Source organism: Calonectris borealis, chromosome 8 (genome assembly GCF_964195595.1).
Source record: "Calonectris borealis chromosome 8, bCalBor7.hap1.2, whole genome shotgun sequence".
In the NCBI taxonomy this organism is placed as follows: domain Eukaryota; kingdom Metazoa; phylum Chordata; class Aves; order Procellariiformes; family Procellariidae; genus Calonectris; species Calonectris borealis.
The window spans coordinates 27,453,050-27,480,419 of record NC_134319.1 but is presented as its reverse complement, the minus strand read 5'-3'; the positions used below and the strand labels follow the sequence as shown (position 1 = coordinate 27,480,419).

Genomic DNA, 27,370 nt, shown 5'->3' with positions numbered 1-27,370 from the left:
GAAAATTTTCTCAAAGACTGGATTCTTGACATGCACAGCCTCGTTGGCGCCTTTAGGTATTAACATCTTTTCTACTACAAATTATGCATGGTCTCTCTACGGGCATCAGATAATCTGTCCTGATATATGTCAGAAGCTTAGTCGCTGACATGCCGTCACCTTGATAAATATGCTTAGAAGCATCTAAGCAAAACACATGATGGAATCTGTCACTTTTTAAATCATTTGTTCATCTTGGTTAAATAGTAATAGGTGTCATAATTCTGTTAAGCTGACAAAGCTCAACTACCATATTGAACAGGCCACAAGCCTGACAATCCCTTAAATCAGAGTTACTAGACACCACATTTCTAAATCTGGTCACTTACCCACTGTCATTTTGTTTCCAAAATCTGAATAAAATGTACCACTCAGTTTTCAAAATGGTTAGTGGAAACAACATGTATATAAAACTGTCTCTTAATTTTGTGATGAGTTACATATCAAAGTTGTGTTTCCTCCCTGGTGTCTTGTCCCACTGTGTTGCAGAAGCTGTCTTTTCGGCTGGGTGCGGTATTTGGAACATAAGCCAATGGATCAGGTCGGATCAAGTATCTATAAAAAGAAATTATAACTCTTATTAAAAAGACTTGGTGCAAGCAAGGATAAAATAAGTGCATACAGTTGTAATGTTGAAAAGATCTGAGGAAGACTTAGAGACTTATTTTGAAGATGCTTAGTCTAGTTCCTGTTGGGTAATTTGGACACTTGGGTAACACCACTCATTTTAGATGCTGATAATAAAGCTTTTCACATTTTGTCTGCCTAGACATCATCTGTATGTACTAGGCACAGCTAAACCTTAACTTTGACTGATAGCTCCTTTGCCAATAATTCTGTATTTCTTCATGCATCTCCATTATTCTTATGCCTTAAAGAAGAGACAAGCAGTCCACAGAGTAATTTCTAAAAGAATTTTGTGAGGAAAACAATAGATAATTCTTGTCACTGTGCTCAGTAAATAGAGCCTGATATTGATAACCTTGGTGTAGGCTGACAGTCTGGAGATGGACCCTTACTCTAAGAACTTCTAGTAGATCCGAATACTTGAGGACAAGCCTCATGAGTCTGAATCTAAGTTTGAGTTGTTTGAAATAACTGCTTTTCTTAGTATAAGGATGGAAAAGCTTCCCATTAATTTTTAAGTGTAAATTCTGCACTGTTTTGTCAGCTGTCTCAAGTGACAAACGATCTGATCTGAGACAGCTTTTGGGACTGATGCTGTAGCAGCTTTGTGCTGCTGCAGAACTAACATTTCAGTGTTATGAACTATCAATCCGTGCTTTCCAGCGCCACTCTGCTCCTAACGAGACGATAGACAACTAGATTCAATCCCAGTATCTTAAACTTGTCCCAAGATGACCAGTACTGTTGAAGCCGCTGGAAATTCTATTTCAAATCCTGGTTTTGACTTTTTTTTTTTTTTTTTTTTGCAAAGAAAGAAAAATTAAATGCAGGAAGATGAAATGTGAAAGAATCCTTTCTCTCATATTCTCAGAAATCTTGGCACCACATGTCTTTCCATCTCCTCCTCATCAGCCAAATGAAAATGCTTAAATATCCATACAGAGATCATGTGTATACTGTGTGGTGCTTATAAAGATTTGCTGTATTACTTTGCAGTGGCCCTGAAGAAAGCTTCTGTTTTTACAGGCCATGAACTTCTACCATTCAGTATAGTGAGTGTGTTTTGTCCCAGACGTAATTAAAACACCCTGAAAAATTCTTCAACAAACTGCAACATGGAAAATCCTGATTAACTGAACTAACATGTTCTGTAAGTGTATGAGCAGTCACTGTCATATTTCCCACAGAACTGCTGTATCTGTTTTCAGCTCACCTAGTAACAGACTGTTCCTGCCTCCTCAAAGCATGGGCTTCTGAGTCTGTGGGGCATTGGCTTTCTGGTGGATACCCAAGAGAATCACCTGATCTCCATGATTTGAAACACCACCTGCCTCTGTTACTTTGTTAATGTTTCTCCTTCTGTCAGGGTTAAAATAGAAGAGCAGCATTTCCTCTCTCTCCTAGAGTTTGTTGTTACAAATAGCCTGAACTTATTTGTGTAAGAAAACAGTTGACTTAAATATGGGATTAAAAAAATCTACTTGTACTGTTCCTATCTAGATCACGTTCTCATGGTATCTATTTGGTTAAAGTCAGACTTATTACCCTCTATTTATAACATCTGATATTTATGTTTGCTCCAGAACAACCTATTTGTTTTGCTGATCCAGCCAATGAAACTGAGGAGTAGTGGAAGAGTCTGCTCTATTCTGTTCATGAAATCCAAATGAGGCATGTTTAAACACATGAAAAAATCTTACTTTTCTTGCTTCATTTTTTGGGTTTTTTTAAGGAATAAGTTATCTTAGATTTGGGGGGAATATTCAGGTGTTTCTGTTTTGTTGGCTTTTGGTTTTTTTGGTTTGTGTTTTTTTTTTGGGGGGAGTAAACTAAACAAAAGACTTGTACCTGAAATATGTAAGTCACAAGTTCTACATCACAAATAATTTTGTAGTAAGTAAATCACAGCATCCCTTAAGTAAAAACGAACAAGACTGTTATATGATAAACCTTGATAAAATTGTAAGAAGCAGTATTGCATAAGCAATTCCTATGTGTGATCTTTGGATGTTACTGCAGATTGCTGAAATTTGGAACTCCCAATTGCAACTCTTGGAACTGAGTTATGAACTATAACTGTTAGTATAGCAAGGTAGAGGCTAGAGGCAGAAATGGCTCAAGACCTTAACGCAAGAATTGCACTGGACTCCAGTATGAGACAATGCCAGATAATTTTCTAAAATTCTTGACTTTCAAAACTTTCTTGACAGTTCAAATTTGTGTTCGCTTTTTTCTCCTTTTTTTTCATGTAGTCTGCAAAATTCCTGGTAAGCAAGTGAAAAAATTTCCTGTGTTAAGGTCCTGCCATTTGTATTTCAATTATCTTAAGCGTGAATATCACATGATATTCAGGGGAAGACTGCTGTTTACTTTAATGATCTTTGAATCCATGTAATAAAATCCCATTTGAAAACACTGATTGTGAAGGGTTGATCTTTCTGTTAAGACTGGGTAGCTAAATTATAAGCAAGAATTTAATGAGAATATTAATTCTGTGAAGCTATCCAGCAGATTTGGACAGATTATTTTTTAAATACACAGAGTAAGAGGAGGATGAGAGAATGTGGAGGCAAGAGCATTACTAACATACGTATTATATATTTATATGTGTATTTAAAATATATACATGTATGTGTATAATTAAGTGTCTATTTAAATAGAAGTCTCCATATTTTTGGTTTTTGCAGGTGCATGGGAAAGTTTGGGGTTCTTTTCCAGCAGAAAGATAATAAAATAAATTCAGGCAGAAAGTGATATTTTTTTTTTTTTTTGTGTGTGTGCTTTAACTTACACTATATCATTCAGCTCTAATCTTGTATCTGGAGAAGAATTGATCAGGATGTAAGAAAGGGTGTTCTGATGATCATTCATTTCATCTAGAGGACAGAAAAAAACATACCAAATTAATTATATTTACAAACAAATTGTGAAAAGTATGATTTCTGACAAACTAATTCGATAAAAGATCATCTTTGGTTCATAGAGCTTTGGTTCACAAAACTTCTTTGTGGTTGATCAAATGTTATTGTGGCCTGTGTCACTCCTGGAAAATATTTAGTTCTGAATCTTCCTGCAGAGAGTCATATAGTATCCACAAAGAAAGCAGGAATAGTAATTATCCAGTTGGAGTGTGGGATAAAGAGCTTGTATTTACATATCTAATTTGTAAAGATTGAGCAAAACTATAGCCGTGCATTTTGTAGGAGCCTTCTCTCACAATGAAGTTGATTTCATATCGATAGCGATAATAAGGACTACTGTTGGGTAGTACATTGCTATTGGTGTCAAAAGATGTTTTGACCCTGCATTAAGAATGTGTGTAGTTAAAATGGACAAATAAAAATATCCATTCTGCAGGAAATACCACATTCACCTTCAGTTAATGGATATTTTAGGGATAAGTCAGATTTTAAAAATAATTGTGTTGAAAAATGAAGAGTAACACATGCAGTACCTTTTGGATTCTTCAAATGAAAATTGAGTATGGGAACCCCAGTGTTGGTCCTTCTGAAGTAGAAAGCAATAAGCTCCATGTTGGACCTATCATGCAGACAACTAAGCTGGGATCTAGAAATTCTCGGTGTTTCTAGGGCAACTAGAACCCATAGTTCTGGAGGTTTCCACACAACATGCTACAGAGCCGCAGCCAAAGAAAGGCAACCCAGGCAGCTGTGGTGCATATATTAAAAAGGATGTTACAGAGCTCTTGTCAATAGCTCTAAAAAACCAACCAAACAAAAAAGTAACCCAGCATCATCCTTGCTGGAGAAGGACTTGATGGATAAAAATGGCATTTAAAGACCTAGTGAAACATGCTTCATAAAAATGACTTGAATGTGACACTTTGACATTAATTTTAAAAATTGTGGGGAAAACACAATATCCTTCACATATAAACAACTCTCCACCTTGACATATGAGTGAACTTCACAACACTTCTGTCTTCATCTATATTTCAACAAGTTTGTGGAAATATGGCACAGTTGTTCAGTGACAGGGGAATGTTTATATATTCTGCATATACATATCATATGTGCTAAATATAAATGTGACTGACGTGCTGCCTTCTGAGCTTTCCATCTGAAAATAGGAATGGGTGAAAATAGAACTGATTGAAAACACTCCAGCAAATTCCTCTCAGTAAAAAACAAACCACAACAACAACAAAAAACAAAACCCAAAACCAACAAAACAAAACCATTATGATAAACTTAATATTTTGTTATGGCACTCTCAGTTCTTAAAAGTAAGTTCATCTTGCATAATACTAATGTTTTTACTAATTTAAAGTATTATAATAATCATACCGTATCCTGCTGGAGAAAGGCCCAGATGCTTCATTCTGTTTTTCACAAGTTCAGCAAGCTCCTGTCTTTCTGATCTCCTGTAAAGGTTCATTCGCTGCTGGTTTATCTTCTCAGCTGTTTTACCAGAGTGCCTTGGTACTCTTCTGCTCAGCCGTCGGGCCCACTGCATGCTTTTTCGTCGTAACAAGGGATGATCAGACTGATCACTAGATGTTGAGTTACGATGATTACCACGATAACTAGTCTGTTCTTTGGTGTCTTTAGTGTCTTCCCATTCTTCCACACTGATAGAGATTTGAGACTTGAAAGGAGAATGATGAGAGATTAAGGGCTTTAAAAAATGGAACCAGATTAAGATGTTTTCTCCTCTTTTCAACAGTGCAGTTGAACATGTGTTTTTATTGCAGTGGAGCTGAGGGGATTCTTCAGCTGTTCATACTTCGCAAGTGTTCCTGAATTGGGCACCCTTTATTAGACTTTGACTTTTTATGTAAAAAGCTCATTTATGATATAAAAACATTTCTCAAGTGCAAAAGCAGTTGAGTTATTTAGTGCCTGATTCCATTTTGATTCTGAGAAGAACTCTAGCCTTCTGATACTGCCATTCCTGAATCTAGGAATCTGTTCTGAATGACTTCTCCACTTTCTTCCAAGTCTGCGTATTTTTAGAAATTCAAGTTCTGAAACTGCTTTTTAGATGTATGTTGTGGATTCACTAAGTAATAGTTCAACTTTGGCTGCATTGTGGAAGGTGCCTGTTACCTGTGTCTCAAATTCCCAGGCATTTTTTACCTTCCAGCACATAATATATGGAATATATGGAATGCCTCTGTGTCTGAAAATAGGGACGTATGCAGTAGCCTTCAGTGTGATTCAGGGCACCTCTTGCAAACGAGGTAATTAATTCCTACCTTAAAGCATAGTGATGTTGCTTTTTCGCTCACGTAGTAACAAAAAAAAGCAGACTTATGGGCCAAAATCTGGCCCTCTGTTGCTGTGTTTTCTTCATGCCATGCAAGTATGACCAGTAGTATACGCATACAGCAGTACTGAAATAACTCGAGTGCTACATATCCAGTTCTAACATATACAAAAAGATCATAGGGAATATAAGGGGAAACATTTCAAAAGATAACTTCAAAATTGTTTTAATGTCTATTTTACATTTAACTAATACTTTTAGCTTCTAGTTTCAAAACTACTTCCTTATAATCCTGAGTTATTGTTGGGAACTTTGAAACATGTCTTTTATTGACAATGAAATAGTGAAGGCTTTGCTGGTATCAGCACAATCATATTATCAAGTTACTGGTGACTGATTTCAGTGTGTTGGGTGTGTAAAATAAATAAATGAAGTATATATAAAAAAAAAAAATGACTTAAAATGGAGCTGGTTCAGTTTGTATCACTCCCCAAGAACAGAGAGACTTCACAATTTGCTGGAAGTGATCAGTGAATAAAGCAAATTTAACTGCAGAGCTACTGAGATTCTAAAGGCCTTTTCCCATTAAAATAAAATCTCAAAGCATGATTCTGTTGACCTCATCAGTGTTGAATATAACCTTTCTTTAAGAGGCTCAGCACCCTCTCCCACACAGAATCTGTAAGGCTCCTGGAGTCCATAAAATAATATTTGATACGAGTAAGTCTGACAGTGTGGGAAAGATACTGATTTTTTCCCTTTTGCACAGACTTGCTTTTATCTGTATATTAAAAAAAAAAAAAAAAAAAAAAAAAAAAAACACCAAACCCCCCAAAAAAAACCGAAACCAAAAAAACACCCAAACAGACAACAAAACAATCAAAACCAATAATTAAAAAGAACACTAAATATGCTTATGTTGTAGCACTTCAAGTAAAATCACATTTTTAACATTTTCGACTAGGATCTTGCAATAAGCCTCATGCAAAGACCCACTAATTTATTGAGGCTCTTCAGCTTAGTCTGCAATAGAAAGGAGTTTGGTTTTGTTTGTTGTTGTGGGGTTTGTCTGTTTGTTTGTTTTTTAAATTACCTGATTTTTGAAGTTTTGCTACTGACTCAGCTGATCTTATTTTGGGTAGGGCATAAGAGAGAACCCTGAATCCCTGTGTACAGGAATGCTATTTGATTTTTGTTGTTGTTGTGATTTGTTATTTTAAATTGTCATTTTGGTTTTGCATGTATTTTACTGTATGGATTAAGGTAAGCACAGTACATTCCATGTGATAAGGTGCTACTTATGGATGGGAAGGGTCTACTTGGTGTGAACAAATCTGATATAAACTGAGTATAAATGATGGTCTTGTTTTGCCTGCCTTCCTGTCTGCATTGGTGGTTTTCCTTGTCCAGCTCTTGATAAAACAACCATCTGGACTTGCTGGCAGTAGTATTGGAAAGGCAGAGACCAATCACTCTAATTATTACAGCAGGGTAAGTCACATTTTTTTGAGCCAGAGATTAATCAGGAGAGGCCAAGTAAAAGAAGTCGTGTTTTGATTCTGTGAATCTGTAAATCCTTAACTTGAACTTTTGAAACACTGGGATAGGTGAATTGAAACAATAAAAGAAGGTGATAAATATTTACTTAGGTGACTATTCAGTTTTTATGGTGCCTGCTGAGAAAGGTGTGCAGAATGGCCCTTCCCTGTATGCAGGAGGAAAACATTAAGCTTTTTAAAGACAAAGCAAAACCAAAGAAACCCAAACCCTCTTTCAAAGGCAGCACAGAAGTGTGGCTGCCAGTGGCAGCTGTTTAATACATAGATAAAAGCCCAGTGCAGAGTACTTCTGTGTGTCCCCCTCTGTTTTAATCAGTCTCAAACTTTCTTTAAAAATACTTTTGTAACTATTATTAATTTATTTTGAGGTTTGGTTGCTTTAATTTCTTTTTATTTAATTTCCTTTTTGCACAGCTTGTAAACCTGCTGTATGAAAAGCATAACTGGGGGGGGAGTGAGCGAGGGGCTGTGTGGTGCTTACTGCCTACCAGGCTTAAACCACGAAAACCACGACACCCAGAAACAGGCAGACAATAAGCAAATACTTACTTGTGAAGCCATTTCTCGTGACTGACAAAGGAAGAGGAAAAACAAAACAAAAGACAATTTAAACAGAAGTGAATCTAAAGAAACAACATGGACTGTTTAACAGGAACCACAGAAAATGAGCTACACAGGTAGTAAGGAAGACTTCATATCTCTTTTTTTTTTTTTTTTTTTTTGTAGTGAAATGGAAATGGTTTGAGTCATAGGTGCAGGTCATTGACAGGCAGGCTAGATTTGCTTGTTATTTAGTAACTAGATCACTGAAAACTTGCTTTCTTTTCAAACAAATTATATTTATCTGTCAGTGAAATGAGGGCTTCTCAGCTGCATAGTACAAAAAGGGGGTATCAAAGGAGAAATTGTACATATAGAAATATTAATATTGCATATTTTGTTCTTGTGACTCAAGTTAACCAACAGCTGACGGCTTCCAGGTGTGTGCAATACAAATTAAGTTTTATATGTCTGTTTAAACTCAAATTGATATACACGTTGGAGGTTCTCTGAGTTAAAACCTTCAAATTATGGTTAGAAGCCCATAATTCCTGAGAAAAATAGCAATTTACATTTCTCTAACGTCCATTTTAAAGATCTCATCCAGCAATATTTTAAAGTTGTTTCTGGCTTATTATATTGAAAAGCTAAAATGATAGGCCAAGCTAATATTATTTTATTAGTGAAACTAGTCAAAACACTTTGCAGAAGGATTACACTTTGCAGCATCTCTGCATTTGTAGGTATCTACCCATTAAGACCACAGAAGCAGAGCCAGACATTGCTCTTCTGTATTCTGGGGAAGATTCCCCTGCCCCTTTCTAGAGGGGGAAGGGCTTCACAAATGCTCACCCACTAAACAAGAACCTGCTGAAGTATTTAACTGTGAAAATACCACTGGCGGTCTGCATTCAGAGCGTTGAGTTTTTTAAAAAGAGTAACAAATGCTTTTATTCACTTAATAAACAAAGACAGCGCCACTCTTCCACATTAGTCCAGTACCTCACAATTTGAAAACTTAACTAGGATATTTCCCCGCCCCCCCGCCTCTTCCTCTACCTCAAACTCTTCATGAGATTACCTGTGAAAGCTGGTAGGAAGTCGTAATAGAACTCCTCTTATCTATTGGCCAGTCTTCCAGGCGGGTTTCGGTGTCTGAATGTTTTAAGAAGTTGCTTCTTTTTAAAAGATAATCAATAACTATCTTAAACTAAATCTTGGCCTGGTCTGATCAAGCACTTGACCAGCTGCATGTGTACAGGCTCTGGAGGTTCCCAGTGTTATGGTAAAATTGTGAGTTTGGAGTTAAGTGACTGATGGTCCCAAACCTTGTTTTCAGAAAAACATTTGACAGGTCTTTAATTTATCAGTTAAGCTTGCCTCAAAAGACTTATTTGAGTGTGTACGCTTACCCACCACCACCCTGCCAAAAAAAAAAGTTCATGTAGAAAAGATGAGTGTTACTCTTATAGTTAGCCCTCCCCTGTACAGATGCAGTTTGCCAGTCAGCCTGTATGTTTGAAAGCATGCGACAATGCAGGAAGGAAAAAACCAGGCCACCAAAATGCGCTCTTCACAATATGATGTTGTACGCTCATAGTTCAACTGTTTTTGATTCTCTTTTTTGGACCTGAAGTTAAATAGCCAGTTGTGAATGTGAGAATAAAGCACTGCTGTGAATTTTATCTTACTTATCCTTATTTAATGAATTCTTAACATCTGGCATGTCCTTTGTTTTGTTGAAAGCTGTAACAGATTCTTTTTCATATTAGCAGTGATGCTGCCTATATTTTTCTCCAAGGAATGACTTTGATGGATTATGTTAATGCTGCTATATTTTAAAAAATCAGCTGACATTATTGCAGTGGCACAGTCCACTGGCTAAGCTGTAAAAGCCACCTGTAGAGAGGTATTGGTGGTGCACAAAGAGAGACACTAGTGAACTTGGTGGAATCTTGCAAAGCTTTTTGTAACCCTTATTTTCAAATTAACTCTAACTGAATGTTTGTTCTTCCTTCAAGATAAATCTTGCAGTTAAGCATTAGATGGCTTATGTTTTATAACATTTTTCTGAAATACGGAAAATACAAATTGTCTGTCTTGGAAATCAGTAAACTATGTCTGAGTATTTCAGAAGAAAGGAGAAAGTTGTTCACTGTTGCATTTTAGAGCTGTATTTGAGCCATGGTTTAATGAGATGGCAGTATTAATGGTCACGTAAACGAATCGCTTATACATCACAGAAATAAAAGCTGCACAGACAAAAAAATGTATGTTAAATAGTCAGGAAAAAGTATTTTTGTCATTGTTTACATATATAGGGAGAAATGTATACATTTACACGGCAAACACACAAATACATATATATAAAAAATTACCACTGTTTGGCAGCTATATTTAGAGAAATCCCACAGTCTTATAATAACATTAATTTATTGTCTTGTTGCTCATTTCGAGTTAGAAATTCATGAGAATACTGAAATGCCACCAGTTTTGAGACATAGTGTTGACATTCTTATCATACCTGATACAGGACCTGGTCATACAGCTTGTAATGGATACTGCCATTCGTCACCAGATGCAAGTTCAGACTAGAGCTAACTATCCTAGCCTGTCCTATCTGCGCCTGAGCTGCCCCTTGTTTTCAATCAGTCAGCTCTCTGTAGGCGAGCACAGGAATGAAAGTCATATGTAGACTGGCGCCGGGTATTCATGAAGCCTGGGGCTGAACGTGAGCCCTGAGTTAATGTGACCATATACATGTCAGCAGAGGGAGACCTTCAGTGGGTTATTGGAATTCTGTGCATTTGCAGATATGGCATTTACAATATTCTTTAAATAAGTGGTTCCATTCTTATGAGGACCAAAGAATGTTGTACACACTGTAATCAAATCCAAAGAAAAGTATAGTAAACTGACATACCTCAGATGTTGTAAGTTTTTGGGATTCTGTCCTATAGACTCCAATTGGAATGTCTCCTGTAGAAGAACAAAGTTTCTGATATAGTCTGGCATATGTCCTAATCCATAGATCCTCTTCTGTGATTTTCATCTGAACAAATAATAATAGGAAGGAGGATTTTTAACTCTTGAGGGCTTATCATTTGTTCACTATACTACTCTTGAAAAATGTTTAAAACTAAACGCTAGCTGGTAATGATCATATTGTAGCATTGCACCTTTGCTCCACAACAAATCTTCTACTGAGATTGTAGACACTTTCTTTTGTTCTCTCTCTGTCTGGGAGACATTGCAGTGCAAATGGTTCAGTCTTATGAAATTACTTCTGTTCTTGTTTTAAAATTACTTAAAAACTTATATGGCATCCTTCATCCAGTGTTCGTATCTGACTAAAATATAAAAAAAATAACTAAATATTGGCAGCACTAAGAAACTGGTGATGGACAGACTGCAGAATGTGCGAGAATTTTGAATGCAGCCTGATAATTGTTCACTAGACTGAATATTTGGGGAGAAGGGAGTGGGGAGAAAGTAATACACTAAGCATAAATGGCATAAGAAAGTCTTAAATTAATCTCAAGTGTTTCATTGCTATTACACTAGCTTTGTTTCAAGATAGGTGAGCCCTTTTTCAGACATTCAACTGTCTTGCGTTCACCATAACAAAGCTTAATGATTGACCAACAAATCCATAACTGGTTTTTATTTAGACAACTTTCTTAAACCATCATTGCTAACTTCCTTTTTGAGAACAACATCCTGCAATTCTTTATAGTTCCCCAGAAAGCAACTGGTAAACAACTCAACTTCTATTTATCTGTTTGCCACCTGGGGTGAGATGGGTGTGGGAGAAAACAGAAAGGCGGGTTTTATTTTTAATTAAAAAAAAAAAATTGTATGGCTTTATTTTTTTGTGTGTGTATATACACAGAAAAAAAAATATAAAAAATAAACTCTGCATTGGGGAATACTGACATATATAACAACAAGATGACTTTTGAACTTTGACACCTAAATTAAAGTCATTTAATACATCTTATCTTTATGTAAAATCCAGTTCTGCCCTTTATTGCCTGTGATGGAAATGAGTTTTATGAAATAGCATTGTGTGTAAGTGCTAGCCAGGCTGTACAATATAGATAGTGCTTCCTGGTTTTTACATGCTTAATTTTTAAAATTGGTTGCTGAACTGCCATTGCTATTTCATATAAAATGCACTTTTCCTGTGTTTTCCTGTCTTTCCTATTTTCCTTTGTGCTTTAGAGAATGTATTGTGTTTTCTTGGGGCGGGGGGAGGTGGTGGTTTTGGCTATGGAAGTAACTAAAAATGGGTATGTTTTCTACCTAATTTTCTTGTCTTCTTCCCTGGTGGAAAAGGAAACCGATGGCCTTTCTTGGACTTTCACAAAAGGAAGTGCTGTGCAAGGAAAGTAGAGTTATTTTGCAGACAGTACAGAATCTTCTCTGGTACTCTGTAATTATTTTTTTTTTTTTTTTTTTTTTTTTTAAATAACTTACAGAACAAAGAAACCCAGATCCTGGTGTGGTATCAAGTCCCAGCAGAAGTCTTGTGATAGAAATCATATAATCTTTCACAAATGACTGCAAGATTTTTAACAGGAGAGATGGAAAAGAAAGAAAAAAGCTTTAATGAACAGATGAGCAGGTAACCATTAGCACCATGGGTGAATTTCAAAGAAATTGTACATCTGTATTTACAATCAATCGCTCTACCTTTTAAGTATCTTAATCACTGTAGAAATAACTATCCCTTTCTTTGTGCTGAATCTACTTAGATAAAATAAGTTTTCTTATTTGGTTCTGCATATGCATGCAATGTACATACAGGATTCATAGCGACTAAGGCATAATAAGGCACCATGAAAGCAAAGATGAATGTAGATGTGAGATCAATGGAAGGAAGGTGTTAGCCTTATTAGGTGTGAAATTCTAATAACGAACTCTTCTGTGCAAAAGAAATGCTGTTGTGTTAGATGGGTCTGCAGTACTGAGTAGTGGGTAATACCAAGGTGAGACTGCTATTATTTTAATTCAAACGAGTCATTTGCCTTCGCCAATCCATATATTTTTTCAAGGGTTGATCTGCCTTATCTCAGGTCAGGCTTGTTGCTCTGCTAACAGAAGTGTTTTGCTGATTGGTTAAAAGGTAGAAGTTAAGCTAAATGTGGAAGTGTTGGCTAAGACCGGTAACAGACATTAGACCAGCTAAAATCACAAATATTTCCCCTCCTTATTAGTTGGGCTGCTGGAATCGGAGGGCCGTGTGGGTGCTCTGCTAACTGTGGTAGGACTGTTCATTGCCACCTCTTCTTGGGTGTCGTAGGGCAGCGTTCAAGGCAGGCTATCAATCCTTGTTGGAACACAACTTGCAGTTAGCTCTTTTGGCTTAATGCAAATAAGGAGCTAGCAAATAGGTTTTAATAAAGAAACACCTTACAAAGGTGTTATATAAATCTTTTAGAGCTAGAGCATCTGAATTTGTTTAAACTCAGAAGCTAGATAGATTTGATCCATAATTTTTGTACTGGTAATCTTCCAGTTGTGACGGGGTAAATGCCAATGAGCCATCTTCTTGAAAAGAACAAAATTTTTTGTAACCTTCACTTATTTGTTATCTTGGCTGCATCATTTATGCTATGGAATTATCATTAGATTACCAAGTGTGTTCACAAGGATTTGCTAGACCAAGTTTTCGTTTTTCAGTCAGTGTCCTAGAGATAATTCGAAGGTTTTTCTTTTGGCCTAAAATAGGAAGCACCAGATGAACCCCACTGTTTCCCATGTCACTCTGTTCCTTGTAAGCAGAGGAAAAAGATACCATAAAGAAAAGGACGGGACCATGACAAAGAACAGAGAGAACTTGCTGTCATAGTATTTGTAACTTGGAATAAGAAAGATAATTCTAGAAAAATGACAGTTCATCTGAGCAGTAGGAGTTCAAAGAAAGAATGGGTGGAATTTGAGTGAGAATGAGTGTGTGGGGTTTTTTGTTTTAAACACTTTCTGGTGAATGGTTTTACTCTGTCAAGTCATAGCATGACTGATCATGTCTGGGAGCAAATATAAAATATTGAAGTTACTTATGTACTGGCAGGAGTTGTTGATGACGACAGATCTGTTTCTATATAGGTGTCCTAATCTACTTTTTAAAAAAAATTTGCCATATGTGATGTTGATATTCTGGGGCGTGATGTTTAAGCAAATGCTTTTATTTTTAAAACATCTAGAATTTCATAAATGGCTTTACATCTGTTGGCTTATCTGCTTTTGGTACCTGTCCATATACATGACTGTTTAATATATTAGTGACTTTTTGAGAAAAGCTTAGCTCCAGGAATTTTTCTATTTACATTGAATTTGCCTTCAGGGAATTTACTTGGAAGTAGAATTGAGATCAAAGAACACTTTTCATGCACCAAATTACCAAGTAAACTAATTTCCCTGAAAGAGTGTTTAGTGCCCGAATACAAAAGCATCTACAAGCTACCTCTAAGTATAAGCAAAGTAGGTAGCTCCTTAGGTGAGCAGACCACATGGGCCATGGTGGTGTTGCTGCTTATTCTGCATAGCTAGATCCTTGAAGGCTGGTGCTGGGAGCTGCTGCTTGGGCATCCCGATGTATCGGGGTGTGCAGAAAGGCGGTCATTGCTGAGAAGAGAGGGCAATATTCTCCTCTTTTTCCACCCTGAAACCAGCAACTACTACCTTCATTTGTCCTGACCCTGTATTTTCTGATATATTGTTTCTTCAACTGTCTGAGGCTCTTGCCCTTCCCTTCCCCCCACTGACTGTCGTCACTTCTTTTGGCATGAGGAGCTCCGTCCTAGATTCTTGAGCAACAAGGTTCAGTGCTGCCTTTTCCTCCCCCACTGTGTCTCTTTGTAACCACTGCATGTATTTCTTGTTAGGGCCAGAATGGGTTACGTTAAGATATAATGACTGGTCATCTGGAAGTCTAGTCAACATGAGTAAGAGGACAGGACACAATGAAGTAATTGAGGCCTCGATCAGCAAATGCAGATGACTGATAAATTACTCACAAAAGTAACTCTGTTGATTTTCGTGGTTAGAGACACTACTTTGTGGGAATGGGCACTGCCTTTTTGTTGCAGAGTACAAGCACTATTAGTCTGTATAATCTGTATTTTATGTAGGCCTTATCAAAACTATCCTGCTTATTTGACTGTGGAGAGGTTCACAAACAGTGTTATATTGTTTAACAGAATTCGTGCAAGGACAGGGTGATTTTTGGGTGGATAAGACAGCTAGTACTGTCACACGGAACATGCTCCATTATCTTTTGCCTTTGATTGTTCCTGGTACAGACACGCATAGGCTTACATGCAGGAAAACAGGGTCATCTAACAATGAAGTACCATAAAATAGGTGGTAACAATGCATGTCTGTGTTAAGATAAGTCACACTGTTGTTCGTAGTACCTGATAAAGCAGCGTATCCAACATACTGATGCTGAAAACCCTGCCAGCAGCAAAGGGCAGTCGAAACATAAATGCCAGATTAGATCCTTTCTCCCGTTCTTTCTGTTAAGGAATTAAAAAATAAAAATACTTTTAGTGCTGGTTTTGGAAGGACTACAATAAAAACACCAGATTGATATTACCTTGAAAGAGGTCAAATGTGTAAAATCTCTGAATATAGTTTCTTTCTACAAATATATAGCATCTTTGTTCAGTACTTAGTTTTTCAGGTTGAAAGATTTTGTTTAATGCATATGTTGTTTCAATCATCACATCTCAAATTGCATGGGCATAGTCTACCAGATCATTTTAAAAATGATTGAGGGATTTCAACAGTGCTTAGAGCAAAGCTCTTGTTATTCCTGCTCCAATTCATTGGTGCTGACAGTGGACTCTCATTCAGGTCCAGAAAGTCTACTAGGAACAGGAACGTGAAACATGAACAGAATCTGATGCAAAAGGGAAGAAATAGTATTTTGGTGAATGTGAGGATGTGAGAGGAGATCAGACATGGACTGAGGTAGAAGCTTCTGGCTCTGATGCTTCTGGGGAAGGGATGCAGAAAAACGTAACTATAGTTATGCTTTTTTCTTATCGCATCTCACTTGCAGAGGAATCACACCACAACGTGCTTCTATTCCTTCAGTTATCAGAGAGTAAAACTACAGGTTGGAAGTGATTTTGTTTCTTTAAGAAGAGAGGAAATACCAAGCTTTCAGTTCAGAGATGTCATGAAGAGTAAGATGTGTTCTCAAAGTACAGAAATGTTACGTGTCTTGGAATTGAGACACTTACAAGCCACCAGATATACGCAGCAGTACATGCTGAGGACTGACTGGCAAGCAGCTTGGCAGAAAAGACCCTGTGTGTCCCTGTGGGACACCAAGTTGAACATGAGTCAGCAATGTGCCTTTGTGGCGAAGAAGGCTAACAGTGTCCTGGGCTGCATTAGGAGGAGTGCTGCCAGCAGGTCGAGGAAGGCGATCCTTCCCCACTACTCAGCACTGGTGAGGCCACACCTGGAGTACTGTGTCCAGTTCTAGGCTCCCCAGTACAAGGAGAGATGGAGCTACTGGAGGTAGTCCAGAAAAGCACCACTAAGATGATCAAGGAACTGGAGCATCTCTCCTATGAGGAAAGGCTGAGAGAGAGCTGGGACTGTTTAGCCCGGAGAACAGTAAGCTCAGGGAGGATCTCATCAATGTGTAGAAATACCTGAAGGGACAGTGTAGAGAAGACAGTCAGGCTCTTCACTGGTGCCTAGGGGACAGGACAAGAGGCAATGGGCACCAGCTGAAACACAGTCGGTTCCTTCTGAACATCAAGAAACACATTTTTACTGTGAGAGTGACTGAGCACTGGCACAGGTTGCCCAGGGAGGTTGTGGAGTCTCCCTCTTTGGAGATAGTTAAAAGCCATCTGGACATCGTCTTGGGCAACTGGCTCTTAGGCAAGATGACCTCCAGAGCTCCCTTCCAACCCTAACCATGCTCTGATTCTGTGATATGCAAATGAGCAGCCTGCTCTAACTAATGGTTTTATGGAGCAGCAGCATTCTAACCCCTGTTTGTCATTGTTGGATAATCTGGTTGTACTTGTTGATTTCTGTGGCGTCATGTGAGTCAAGTTGAAAAAGAAGTCGCACAAAAAGAATTTCCTCTCCAGATAAAAATACACAGCAAATAACTCTTAAAAATATGACAGTTATCTGTCCTTTATAAAATGTCACCTCTGCCAGTCTCTTCAGATTAAAGAGGTTTCACAATTTTTAGGGAAATATAATAATTATTTTAGAGGTTTTTTTATTCCAAACATTCTCTATTTTCTGACCAAATACTACTGGCTTGTATTAGTTTCTCCTCCATGAGAAATGCATACGTACATATACACTCATGCTCTCTCACGCACATATGCAAACACACGCGTGCTTTGATGGCTGAGCAGCAAAGGGGTGTTTCTAGCAAGTTGTGTACTTCTGACAGTTGAAGAAGAAAGCAGTCTAATTGTACAAGGAGCACTTTTCTTAGATAATTATGCCATTGTGCCTTACTGGTGTAAGCCACAGAAACAAGAACTTATGTATTTCTTTTGTAGTTTGATCTTATATATTTGAGTGCTTTTCTTTTAGTGCAGTTAGACAAAGTACAAGATATTTTTCTTCAATTGCTATTGAGAAAAAAACTTCTGTGTGAATTATGGAAAATATTGTAAGATTTGTCTTACAACAAATACTTTGACATTAAAACTACATGCGTATTATAATATACATTACATTAAATCCTTTTAGATTCAGGTCATAAAATATTTTATAGGGAACTGGCTGTGAAGTGACTATCCTCCTATCATGTGACTGAGGTATTATGTTTATCCTTCCATCTGTTTAGAGAAATTTGCAGCAGATTCTGGTTTTGTGCCAAGAAAGGTTGGATATTTGGGGAATAACTTGATTCTTATCCAAAACTCTGATGATAAAAATAAGGATGTTTCTTTTTGTTTTATTTTAAAATGGAAGCTTAGAATTTTATTCTCCCCCTTTATTTTAAATTTCTTATATTGTTTCCTTCTATCTTTTATTACAGGCTTGCTTTTTTTTAGTCTTGCTTAAAAGATATTTGTGAGAAACACAATTTTTACTCGGGCACTTTACGTTGAGTTCTGCTTTATTACTTGCAGACTTATCAGATTGCCAGAGAATGCTGCGGATGTAGAAGCCAGACACGTGCCAAAATGCCCCAGCAGTTTTATTCCACGATAAGTGTGATGCCCAGCAGCTCCTTCCCTGACACTTTTTGGAATTAATGAGGAAGGGGATATAACTACTTAAGGAAAATCATAGATCATTTCTAGGAACATAAATAAAAGACTATGGCATGAGTGCGCCCTGTAGAACTTCACAGATATAGATGACATTTTTAAGGCACAGCTATTAATAGATGGAGATCTTTACTTCATCCTCAGTCTTCCTATGTTTGTGGCTTTGCTCAAGTAATGAAGTTCAGAATTTTTACTGCTTTCTTTCTAAGTAATAACAGGTGTACCCTTGTGGTTTTGAGAAGTTCTTAGCATGTGCTTCCCCCATATAGGCCATTTAATTTTGGGTATACATATTGTCAGAATACCAGAGAATATCTGTCCAGAAGGTCAGGTTCATAAGCTTTTCAGTTTATTTCTCTCTTTTCTACCTCCACTTATATTTGTATCAAATCCTTTTTAGGGTTCTTTATCATGCTTTTCTCTCTTTACTATTTCTTTAGACCATGGGTGTTTTGTTTTTCCTTTTCTGTGTTGTATAAGGGCCATTGCTTTCTCCTATCTCAGTGTTGAGTTTGGTGTTCAGATTTATTTCTCTCTAAATAAATAGCTATTCCTTCATAACAGTTAATTCTATGATACCAATAAAAAAGTACCAACCCCAAACCAGAGTTTTGGCCACTCTGTCAGTGGTTGAAAGAGATCTAGGGCCCATCTTAATTTAATATATTCTCCTCCGATATAGACAGTAAGATGGGAACTGCCACGATAGGCTGTAACTGTTGTGCACAAACAATGCAAAGTTGCTTTAATAAACATACATGGATACGGGGGTGGGGGGGTTGGGGGTCATGCAAGAACATATAAAGGTGACAGGTAGTGGCGTATTACATGGAACAGTTGATGCACTGTTAGTTTTGGTAAATGTCAGTTGTTGCCCATGTCAGATATAAGACTGGTAAGAAATCTGAGCATCGAAACCTCTTTACAGTACCTTTCTTGACATAAGGGATTTTGGATCGATAACACTTCACCTCTAGAACGGTTTACAATATTTTGGACTACGTGTCCTTAATTGATTCTGTTCTACCTTTTTAGCAAGAACAGATTCCTTTTCTATTGTTGAGCTGGAACAGCTTTCTAAAAACCAGTTCAACAGCCAAATGTGTATGCTAATTATTTATACAGTTTTATAATTGTAGCTGATGTAAATCATTAGAGGTCCATCTAAAATAAGACTTACACCAATTAAGAGGTACCAATTTGTTTTTTATAACCCATATATCATTACTGCTTGCTGATACTTCAAATCTGCTTAAAACCTGAACAATATTAAAAACAAATGGGGACAGCATGCCCTTTCCTTAATTGAAGGTATACAAAGCCAGGCTGCTTTTTTTATATGACTGCAAATATACGGGGCTATCCCAGATAGATTTCCGCTCACCTAACACGTATCTTCTAAAGGGATAAGCACATACAAAATCACAGTATTGGTTTGATTAAAAGATGTAAGAGTTTGCACATATTTTAAAATGATCACTTCAAGGTTTAGAATTTTTATCCTTCAGTTAACACCTGTGATATTTACTTGGGGAAAAAAAAAAATTATAGAAAAATAAAGTGTGAATCTTATCCAAGACATTCTAAACCCTTTCTTTCAAGAAAGAGGGACTGGTTACCTCATTTTTTCTTATCTAAGACTATCTTATTATCTCTAAATGGAGAACATAAGTTTTAAGTTTAGAGCATGGGTGTTTTGTTTTTCCTTTTCTGTGTTGTATAAGGGCCATTGCTTTCTCCTATCTCAGTGCTGACTTTGGTGTTCAGATTTATTTATCTCTAAAATGAGGAAAGTTGCAGCTGCAACAGCAGATGGACTTCTCTGATTTGTGCCTCTTTCTTCTGCAGCCCATTAGGTTGAAAAGTCAGTTTTGCATGTGTGTTTCAGTGCTACCTGAAGGCAACTTGCCTGACTTTTGTAGTCTTTCTGAAAATGAGGTGCTTAATGCAGAAATAACAATCAACTGTACATTTGACTGCATTAGATAATTTTTACTCGAGTTTTTAATTGCCTTTCATTTTGCATGAGGGAGTTCTGAAGCATCAAATGAACCACAGCACCACCTGTGAAGTGCTCCCTGCAAATGGTAAGATTAAATGAGTGGGAAATATCAACAGCAGGCAACTTCAACAGCAATGAAGAAAATGTTCTTTCTTTAAGATAATTTATCTACCTCTATTTCAGCATAGCATAGTTTGGATAAGAAGCTAATTAACTGTTCAGCTTCCAACTTATATGCACAACTTTACATTTGCACAATAAATTAATAAAGATAGGGAAGAAATTATAATATTTCTAATGATTTCCAGAACCTTTGCTGGAAAAATGAAGGAGCCTATGTAAAGCAAGAAAGAGAACTGAGATAAAAATCCTGGTTTCGCTGCATTGAAGTAGGCAGGCTACAGTCCACGCAGTATTCCAGAAGCAACTGTAGACACCACATACTGGGAAAGCTATTACTATTCTTACCTCCCCTTATCACTAAACTGTATGAGTTAAGGGATATGTTTTAAAGAAGAAAAAAAAAAAAAGCTGTCGGTTATAGTACACCAAGGAACTAAGTTAGGTTGGAACATAGTCTTGAAGGTGCCATCCAGCTGTTGGCACTTGTTGCCCTAAATAAACTGGCAATGCATGATTCCAGCCAGTTCCAGTTTATTCTTCCTGAAGGTAACCTTGAGGGAGGGAGTGCTAAAATGGAGGAGCCACAGGTGCAAACCTGAATGGATAGTGGGAGTGGCATAATCCAAATGAAGATGTGCCTCCCACTGCGAATTGCTCCTCTCTTTGTGTAACAACTTTTGTTTAGCTTCCTCACAGTTCTCCATTTTATGTACTTATCTGAATACCACCTAAAACAAGATTAAGCCTTCCTTCTATTTCAGGCAAAGGTCAACAAATCACAAAAGATCACCCAGATATTTACATCTTGTGGTCGAAATGTAAGCATGATAGTCAACTGAGTAGAAGACTGACTTCTAATACTTATCCTGTCTCATCTAGACAGGCTGAATTTTTGCAGGATTCAATTCCTGTGTAAGAAAATGGGAGCTGGCCTGTGAAGATAAGTTTGCATGAAAAGCCTGTTTTCCATTAAATATATATTAAAATTAACTATGTGAACATTATACAGTAAACAGTGAAATATCTGAAATTCAGTGAAATATCTGAAATCCTCAAAATGTAGGAAATTTACTGTACAGCTAGGAAATGGAAATTATATGCTAATTCTGTATAATGATAATGATTTTAACATGAATTCAAATTTGCTAAGATATGTAAGATATCTGAGATGAAGAGATTGGGACGCTACACAAGAGACCCTAGCAATAATATCTAGATTGATAGCAAGGGGAAAAAGAAATGACTGGAGTGAAAGATCTCTGTCCCCGAAGATTGGCACAGTGATATTATTTGTCTTGCTCTCATAAACTCAGAAAATGGCCTGAAAGATCATGAAGGTGATACTGTAAGTTTTGTGGACTGCAGTGGTAGGTAGGTCAGACCACCAACTAAGATCTGTGAAAAAGAGGCTTGTCCTGGAGTTACCATATTTTGTATGCTCTATCTAATGTTTTAGCAATAGTATTTTGGACAAGCAAATTAAATTCAACTTATCTCCATATAGCCTCCCTGTTCCACAGCTTGAAAATGCCAACACGTGCACTAGAATGTATAGAATATGAAGGTTTTATCTACCATTTAAGTAGTGTTACTATTCTTGTCGTCACTAGGACTGCCCTTCAACAGAGAACAATTACTGTTCTCAAACTGTCACAATAACGCAAATATCCCATATAGATATATGGAAATGTATACAGCATATGTAATTACAGTGCCTTTAATGTGAAATGGAATAAAAAATGCATTATAATAAAAGCTGTATATGTTTTAAGTGTTTAGTCAATTAAAATATTTTCCACATTAATTGCCTGTGGCAGCCTCTTGGAAAACCATATTGGCTCTAAATATTCAGTTATCCAAAAATATTCAATTTTCCTTGAGCAAATTCTGTGTCCACCTCTGTCTAGAGGGGTGGTGGATTAATATTATATTGTGAAGTGATGGAACTCAAATCAAACTTCATTCTTAAATGAGGGTAGAATTTGGAAAAAATAATCTTTTACGTTAGCTCTGCAACCATAAAATCATTTCACTGTTTCCACTTTTTTGAAAGCATTGTTACAAAGTCAGAAAAAGTGTTAAAATCATAACATTTAAATTGGGGTCGGGGGAAGGAAATCTCCTTACCTTTTCTAATTTGGATAGAGCAAGAGAATAGCAGTCTTTGGCTCTGAACTGCATGAATCTCATATTGGCTGGGTGAGTTAGTTCTGTGATAATGCTTAGGCTTGAGAACAACCTGTATTTTAAAAGAATGTAACAGTTATACCTCTAATTATAACAATTTACAAATACAAGCCTCTACTTAATGCTATAACTTGTGCTCATGTCCGTGCTTTTAATGAAGTGCCTGAAGCCTGTGGTGGTTTTTGGCACAATAAAATGCTGGTAAAATAGCAGAGGAAATTACAAAACATTCTCTGTAGAATTCACGAAGAAGCAAACACACATTTGAAGGTTGAGCTTATAAATATTTTAATGCTAGAAAGGAACCCCTTAATTTCATTACCGGAGATTTTATTTAATAACTTCTAAAATGACACAAATCTGTAGGAAACAACAAAGAATGCAAAACTATATAGCCCGCACTTAGTATCTGGTTGCATGTAAACTACCATTTTATTAGAACTGGCGTATGTACTCTTGATTTTTTTTTTTTTTTTTTTGAGTTCTGCTTATATGCTCTGTGTCCACAGACTGAGCAACATAGACGAAAATTGACACTTCTTGGGACCTCAGCGATTTAAATTGCTGAGAAAATGTATGCTTATGTATACTTATGTTCTCACTTCAAGATACTTACGTATACAAAATATTTATAAGTTAACACTAATTCAGGCTTCCAATAAAAAAAAAACAGTGAAGAAAGTTTAACTGATCTGGCTGAATTATAGATTTTCATGAAGCAGACTAAAAAGCTCCTCCCCAGCCCTCAGGGCTCTAAGAACTAGAAAGAAATTTGTAGTTTATGCTATGCAAATACTAAACATCTTGGAATAGAACTCAGATTATTATTTGAGTATTTCCTTTACAGATTAGTGTCAGAAAATGATATGCATTTGTAATCTGTTCTGCTGATCCTCAAAGTACTTATCTACATGTGACAACAGATAATTGTAGTACTAATGACATCATTAATGTGACTCCTGTTTAATTCAGGTTAAAATTGAAGTGGTTTTCTTAAAAGCAGAATTTAGTAAGTTAGTGTCAAATGGAACCCAATGCACCTTTTTGCAAGTCTTTAGTCTTTTTCCCTCATTTTTGTAGGGAGGAGCTTCACTGAAATGGCAATTCAAGCAGAGCCTAATGTGGGGAAACGTGTGTCAAAGCTATCTGTCAGTACGTGTTAATGCCATCTTATTGCAATACATTTTCCTAGGTCTGTTGATGCCAAAACGTAGACTGGTAATGATCACATGATCCCAAACATGTTCTGAACATATGATCATACGATGGTAGAAATCCCAGCCATTCTTATGTTAGCAGTTATCATGTCCCTGTGAATAACCAAATATTAAATGTGATCTCATATAAGGAAAAATGGACTTGGCAAACCGGGTGAGAATGTAAATCACTTAACAGTGACCATTTGTGTGCACTGTAGGTTGAAAGGCATTGCGCGTGCTCAGGAATTTCTGTACCTTTTTAGCTCTTACAGTCAGACTTTGATACAAACTCTGAGTGGTGCAGTATTGTTACACAAAGTATACTTATGTGTTACTAAAGATTAAGCCCTTAGGGAAGGGAATCTACATACATAGATTAAATACATGATAACCACACCCTTGAATGCAACTGTGGTACATCTTCACTTTTATGCTGTGTATAATAACCTGTGAAGTGCTCATGAAAATTGAAAAAAATCCTGATAATATCACACTTGTAGGTATGACCTTGTACTTATTAAGTAGCTTAACAAATGTGTTAAAGTTCTGAGGAAGGAGAATAAATTTCCTCTCCATTAATTCTGTATCATAGAATTACTTAAGCTTCTGCTGGCTGGAAATTTTCTTCTATTGCTGCATTAAAGGTTAGGCATTCATATTTGAAAACTAACAATATAACATTCAGAACTAAGAGTAACGGGAAATTAAAAGCTGATCTAACGACAAAATATACACAATTTACAGGAAAAAATGCAGGTTACTAGGTTTCTGTTAAAGATGGGTTTAGTTTATCACCAGGATACGAAAACTGATTTATATTAGGAAATCAGTTTCAAACCTGGTATTGGTAAAATTGGTATTTTACTTACGAGTGCCTTTTAGCGGAATTAGGGGAAATGACTTTCCCGGTAGTCAGGGCCAGATTGCCTCTTGCCCTGGGTGTAAGGCACACTGCCCACAAGCTTTCAGCACCGGAGCAGGCTACTTCTGTGCAAAGATCCCTCTTTTCTATCTCTTTCTGGTAAAAAAAAAAAAAGGACTGGATGGGGCAAAGAAAGCCCTAATCAACCTGATGGAAGACATAGGTTGCTGTTGAACTGGTATTTGGGAATCAGACAAACAAGCAATATACTTAGTTCTTTCCTGTACCAAAAAGATAAACCAAGAAAACAATGTAATGCCATCGTAACACCTCATTTGTTTTATCTATAAATTGCTGCTGACTGCTAGATACGAGGCAAAATCTTGACTTGTTAGGTGTATTGCTGTCAATAGGCTTCTTGTAGTATTTGAAACATAGCCTTCAAGATGTTAGCTGATTTAAAAACAGGGCCTCCCAAATACCAACATTTAAACCCATTGATTAATAGAAAGCAAGAGTAAATATAAACACTCCTTCTAGTACAAACCTACTGCCTAAGGAAACCCCCTATTATTCTGAGGAGGACTCAATAGGGACTCAATGGTTGGCTTCATATTTCATATTAAAAAGTGAAAAGCATCTCTAGGACACAGTCCAAAACTAGTAGTTTCTCCTTGTGCTTTTAAACTATGCGAATTTTTTGTTCTTTCCCATCCAAAGGATTAAAGATTTCCTTTCCTAGTCAGTGTGACCACTTGAGTCACACTTCTTTACTCCTTTTAACTGTAATTAAGTCAGATAAGCTAGTGTTGTGTCACAGTTTTAATTGGTATGGAACAGTTTCTAGCCTTAAAGGTGCTAATAACCCTGTCATCATAAACAATGCATCTATCTTTAAGGTGTGTGTGGGGAACTCTTCTGGCAAAGCAAGATTATTAATTTATGTAAATCAGGGAATAGTGTCAGAACAGCTATATGAGAACTGGCAACCTAGGCCAAACAGTACTGCAGCACACTTGCATCACCTTTTCAGGCCTGTCCACAAGCCTCAATGAGGTGAGCTGATCCGAGTCAATCAAATCGATGTTTAGATTAGCCTGTATCTTCTGAATGATTTCACTTGGTGTGACTTAAGTGGAATCTTCTTCATTGATGTGGTATCTTTGAGACCAGCATATAGTAGCAAAACTCCAGCGGTTTAAAATTCTTCTTTAACACTACAGTTTGTGTCAAGTGCTTTTGTTCTCCACCATATCCAGCCTCTTCTTCATTAGTTTCTGATATTATTAGCTACTATTAAGTAACAAAAAACCCTTAAACATATTTTTAAAGTTCATTTACAAAACTATTTACCTTGGTGCAATGAATGTAGCTTATTCTGTAGAACAGGTAAATGCCACTACCTTATGCCTCTTCCCAAAGCTTACTTATTTTTACAACTTTTACATAATATAAAATTATGAAATTATTGTATGTGTTCTAGGGAAAAAAAATAGAAAAAATTATAAAATACACTACTTGTGAAAGTTTACAAAGTTTTCTGAAAAAGTATTGTTAAGCCTTAAACCAAGATATTTATTCTGATTTCTTTTGATATTTGTAAAAAGTGCCATGCAGTCTTAAAATTATACTGAACCAGATATATAGTTCACACGTGAGTTAAAGCTGCCATCTAGTTGTAAGCATTGTGCAAGACAACTGAATGACTATATAGTAAGTTCTAGTTGGATACCTATGGTACGCAGTGTACTACTATGATCTTTTTTCTTTTTTTTTTCTTTTTTTTTCTTTTTTTTTTTTTTTTTAGTTTCTTTTACAAGGTAGAACACATCTACGGGAAAAATCAAGTGGTACTTTGTAAGTTTTATTTTTTATTCAGCTCATTTTTCTGTCTTATATTTGGGGGTAAAACATATTTCTGAAAAACTGAAGTGATGTATGTCAAAACCTCACCAAGATACCCTACCACAATATGGTTAAGAGTAGACTTCAATGATGTACAGACTAAGTTCAATTATAGCTTCTAAATTAAATTTAGGTGTGATTATGAAACACACACACCTGTGCTAGTATCAGATAAAAATTCAAAAACTCAAAGGTAGAAAAAGACAGAACTAAAGTTTCTTGTGCAACGTAGATTTTGCTTCTTTTGAGCGCATGCAGAAATGCTAACAGCATTTAACTGCATTCTCATACGCGGTTGCATTAAAAAAAAAAACCTCCATTGAAATACTTGTGTTTTAATGAGCTCAGTTTTCTAAAACGCTGACAGATTCAAAAGACTTTTACTATGCACCTCTCTCCGGTCTTATGTGGAAGGCTTGACACCGAAAAGGGCAGCAATATTGAATGATACTGAGTCCTCTAGGGAAGGACTTCATTTTGTCCAGGTCTTACTAGAATGAACAACAGGAAGTGCTAGGCTTAAGCCCAAATCAGGGAGGCATTTCATACTTGACTGTATAGTGTGTTTTGTTTCGTGTGTTTTGGGTTTTTGTGGTGTGGTGTTTTGTTTTTTAAGCATATAAGAACTTTTTTTCAGTTTAAAGCGACGTGTATCTTTTGGTATTTGTTGAAATGATATTTAACACAAAGTGAGGCTTTAATCAGGAGAGGTTCTCAAAAGAACAGGAAATCTCAGTTTGTTTAGCTCTTTATCACAGCACTGCCTTCTCAGCCTCTTGACTAGACTGATCCGTTTTTTCTCTCTGTATTGAGTTATTCCTTCA

The 27,370-nt window shown here is 36.6% G+C and overlaps 1 protein-coding gene across 1 annotated transcript in view; it reads right to left on the bottom strand.

The window, feature by feature from the left end:
* Window positions 1-3,220: 3,220 nt before the first annotated feature.
* LOC142085214 (potassium channel subfamily T member 2-like) overlaps window positions 3,221-27,370 on the bottom strand; it is an 89,909-nt gene continuing 65,759 nt past the window's right edge. The window contains 6 exon segments of the mRNA XM_075157003.1: window positions 3,221-3,542; window positions 4,974-5,304; window positions 10,918-11,046; window positions 12,474-12,557; window positions 15,416-15,517; window positions 22,521-22,632. Of these exon segments, the coding sequence (XP_075013104.1) occupies window positions 3,454-3,542; window positions 4,974-5,304; window positions 10,918-11,046; window positions 12,474-12,557; window positions 15,416-15,517; window positions 22,521-22,632 (847 nt within the window). The 3' untranslated portion in view covers window positions 3,221-3,453.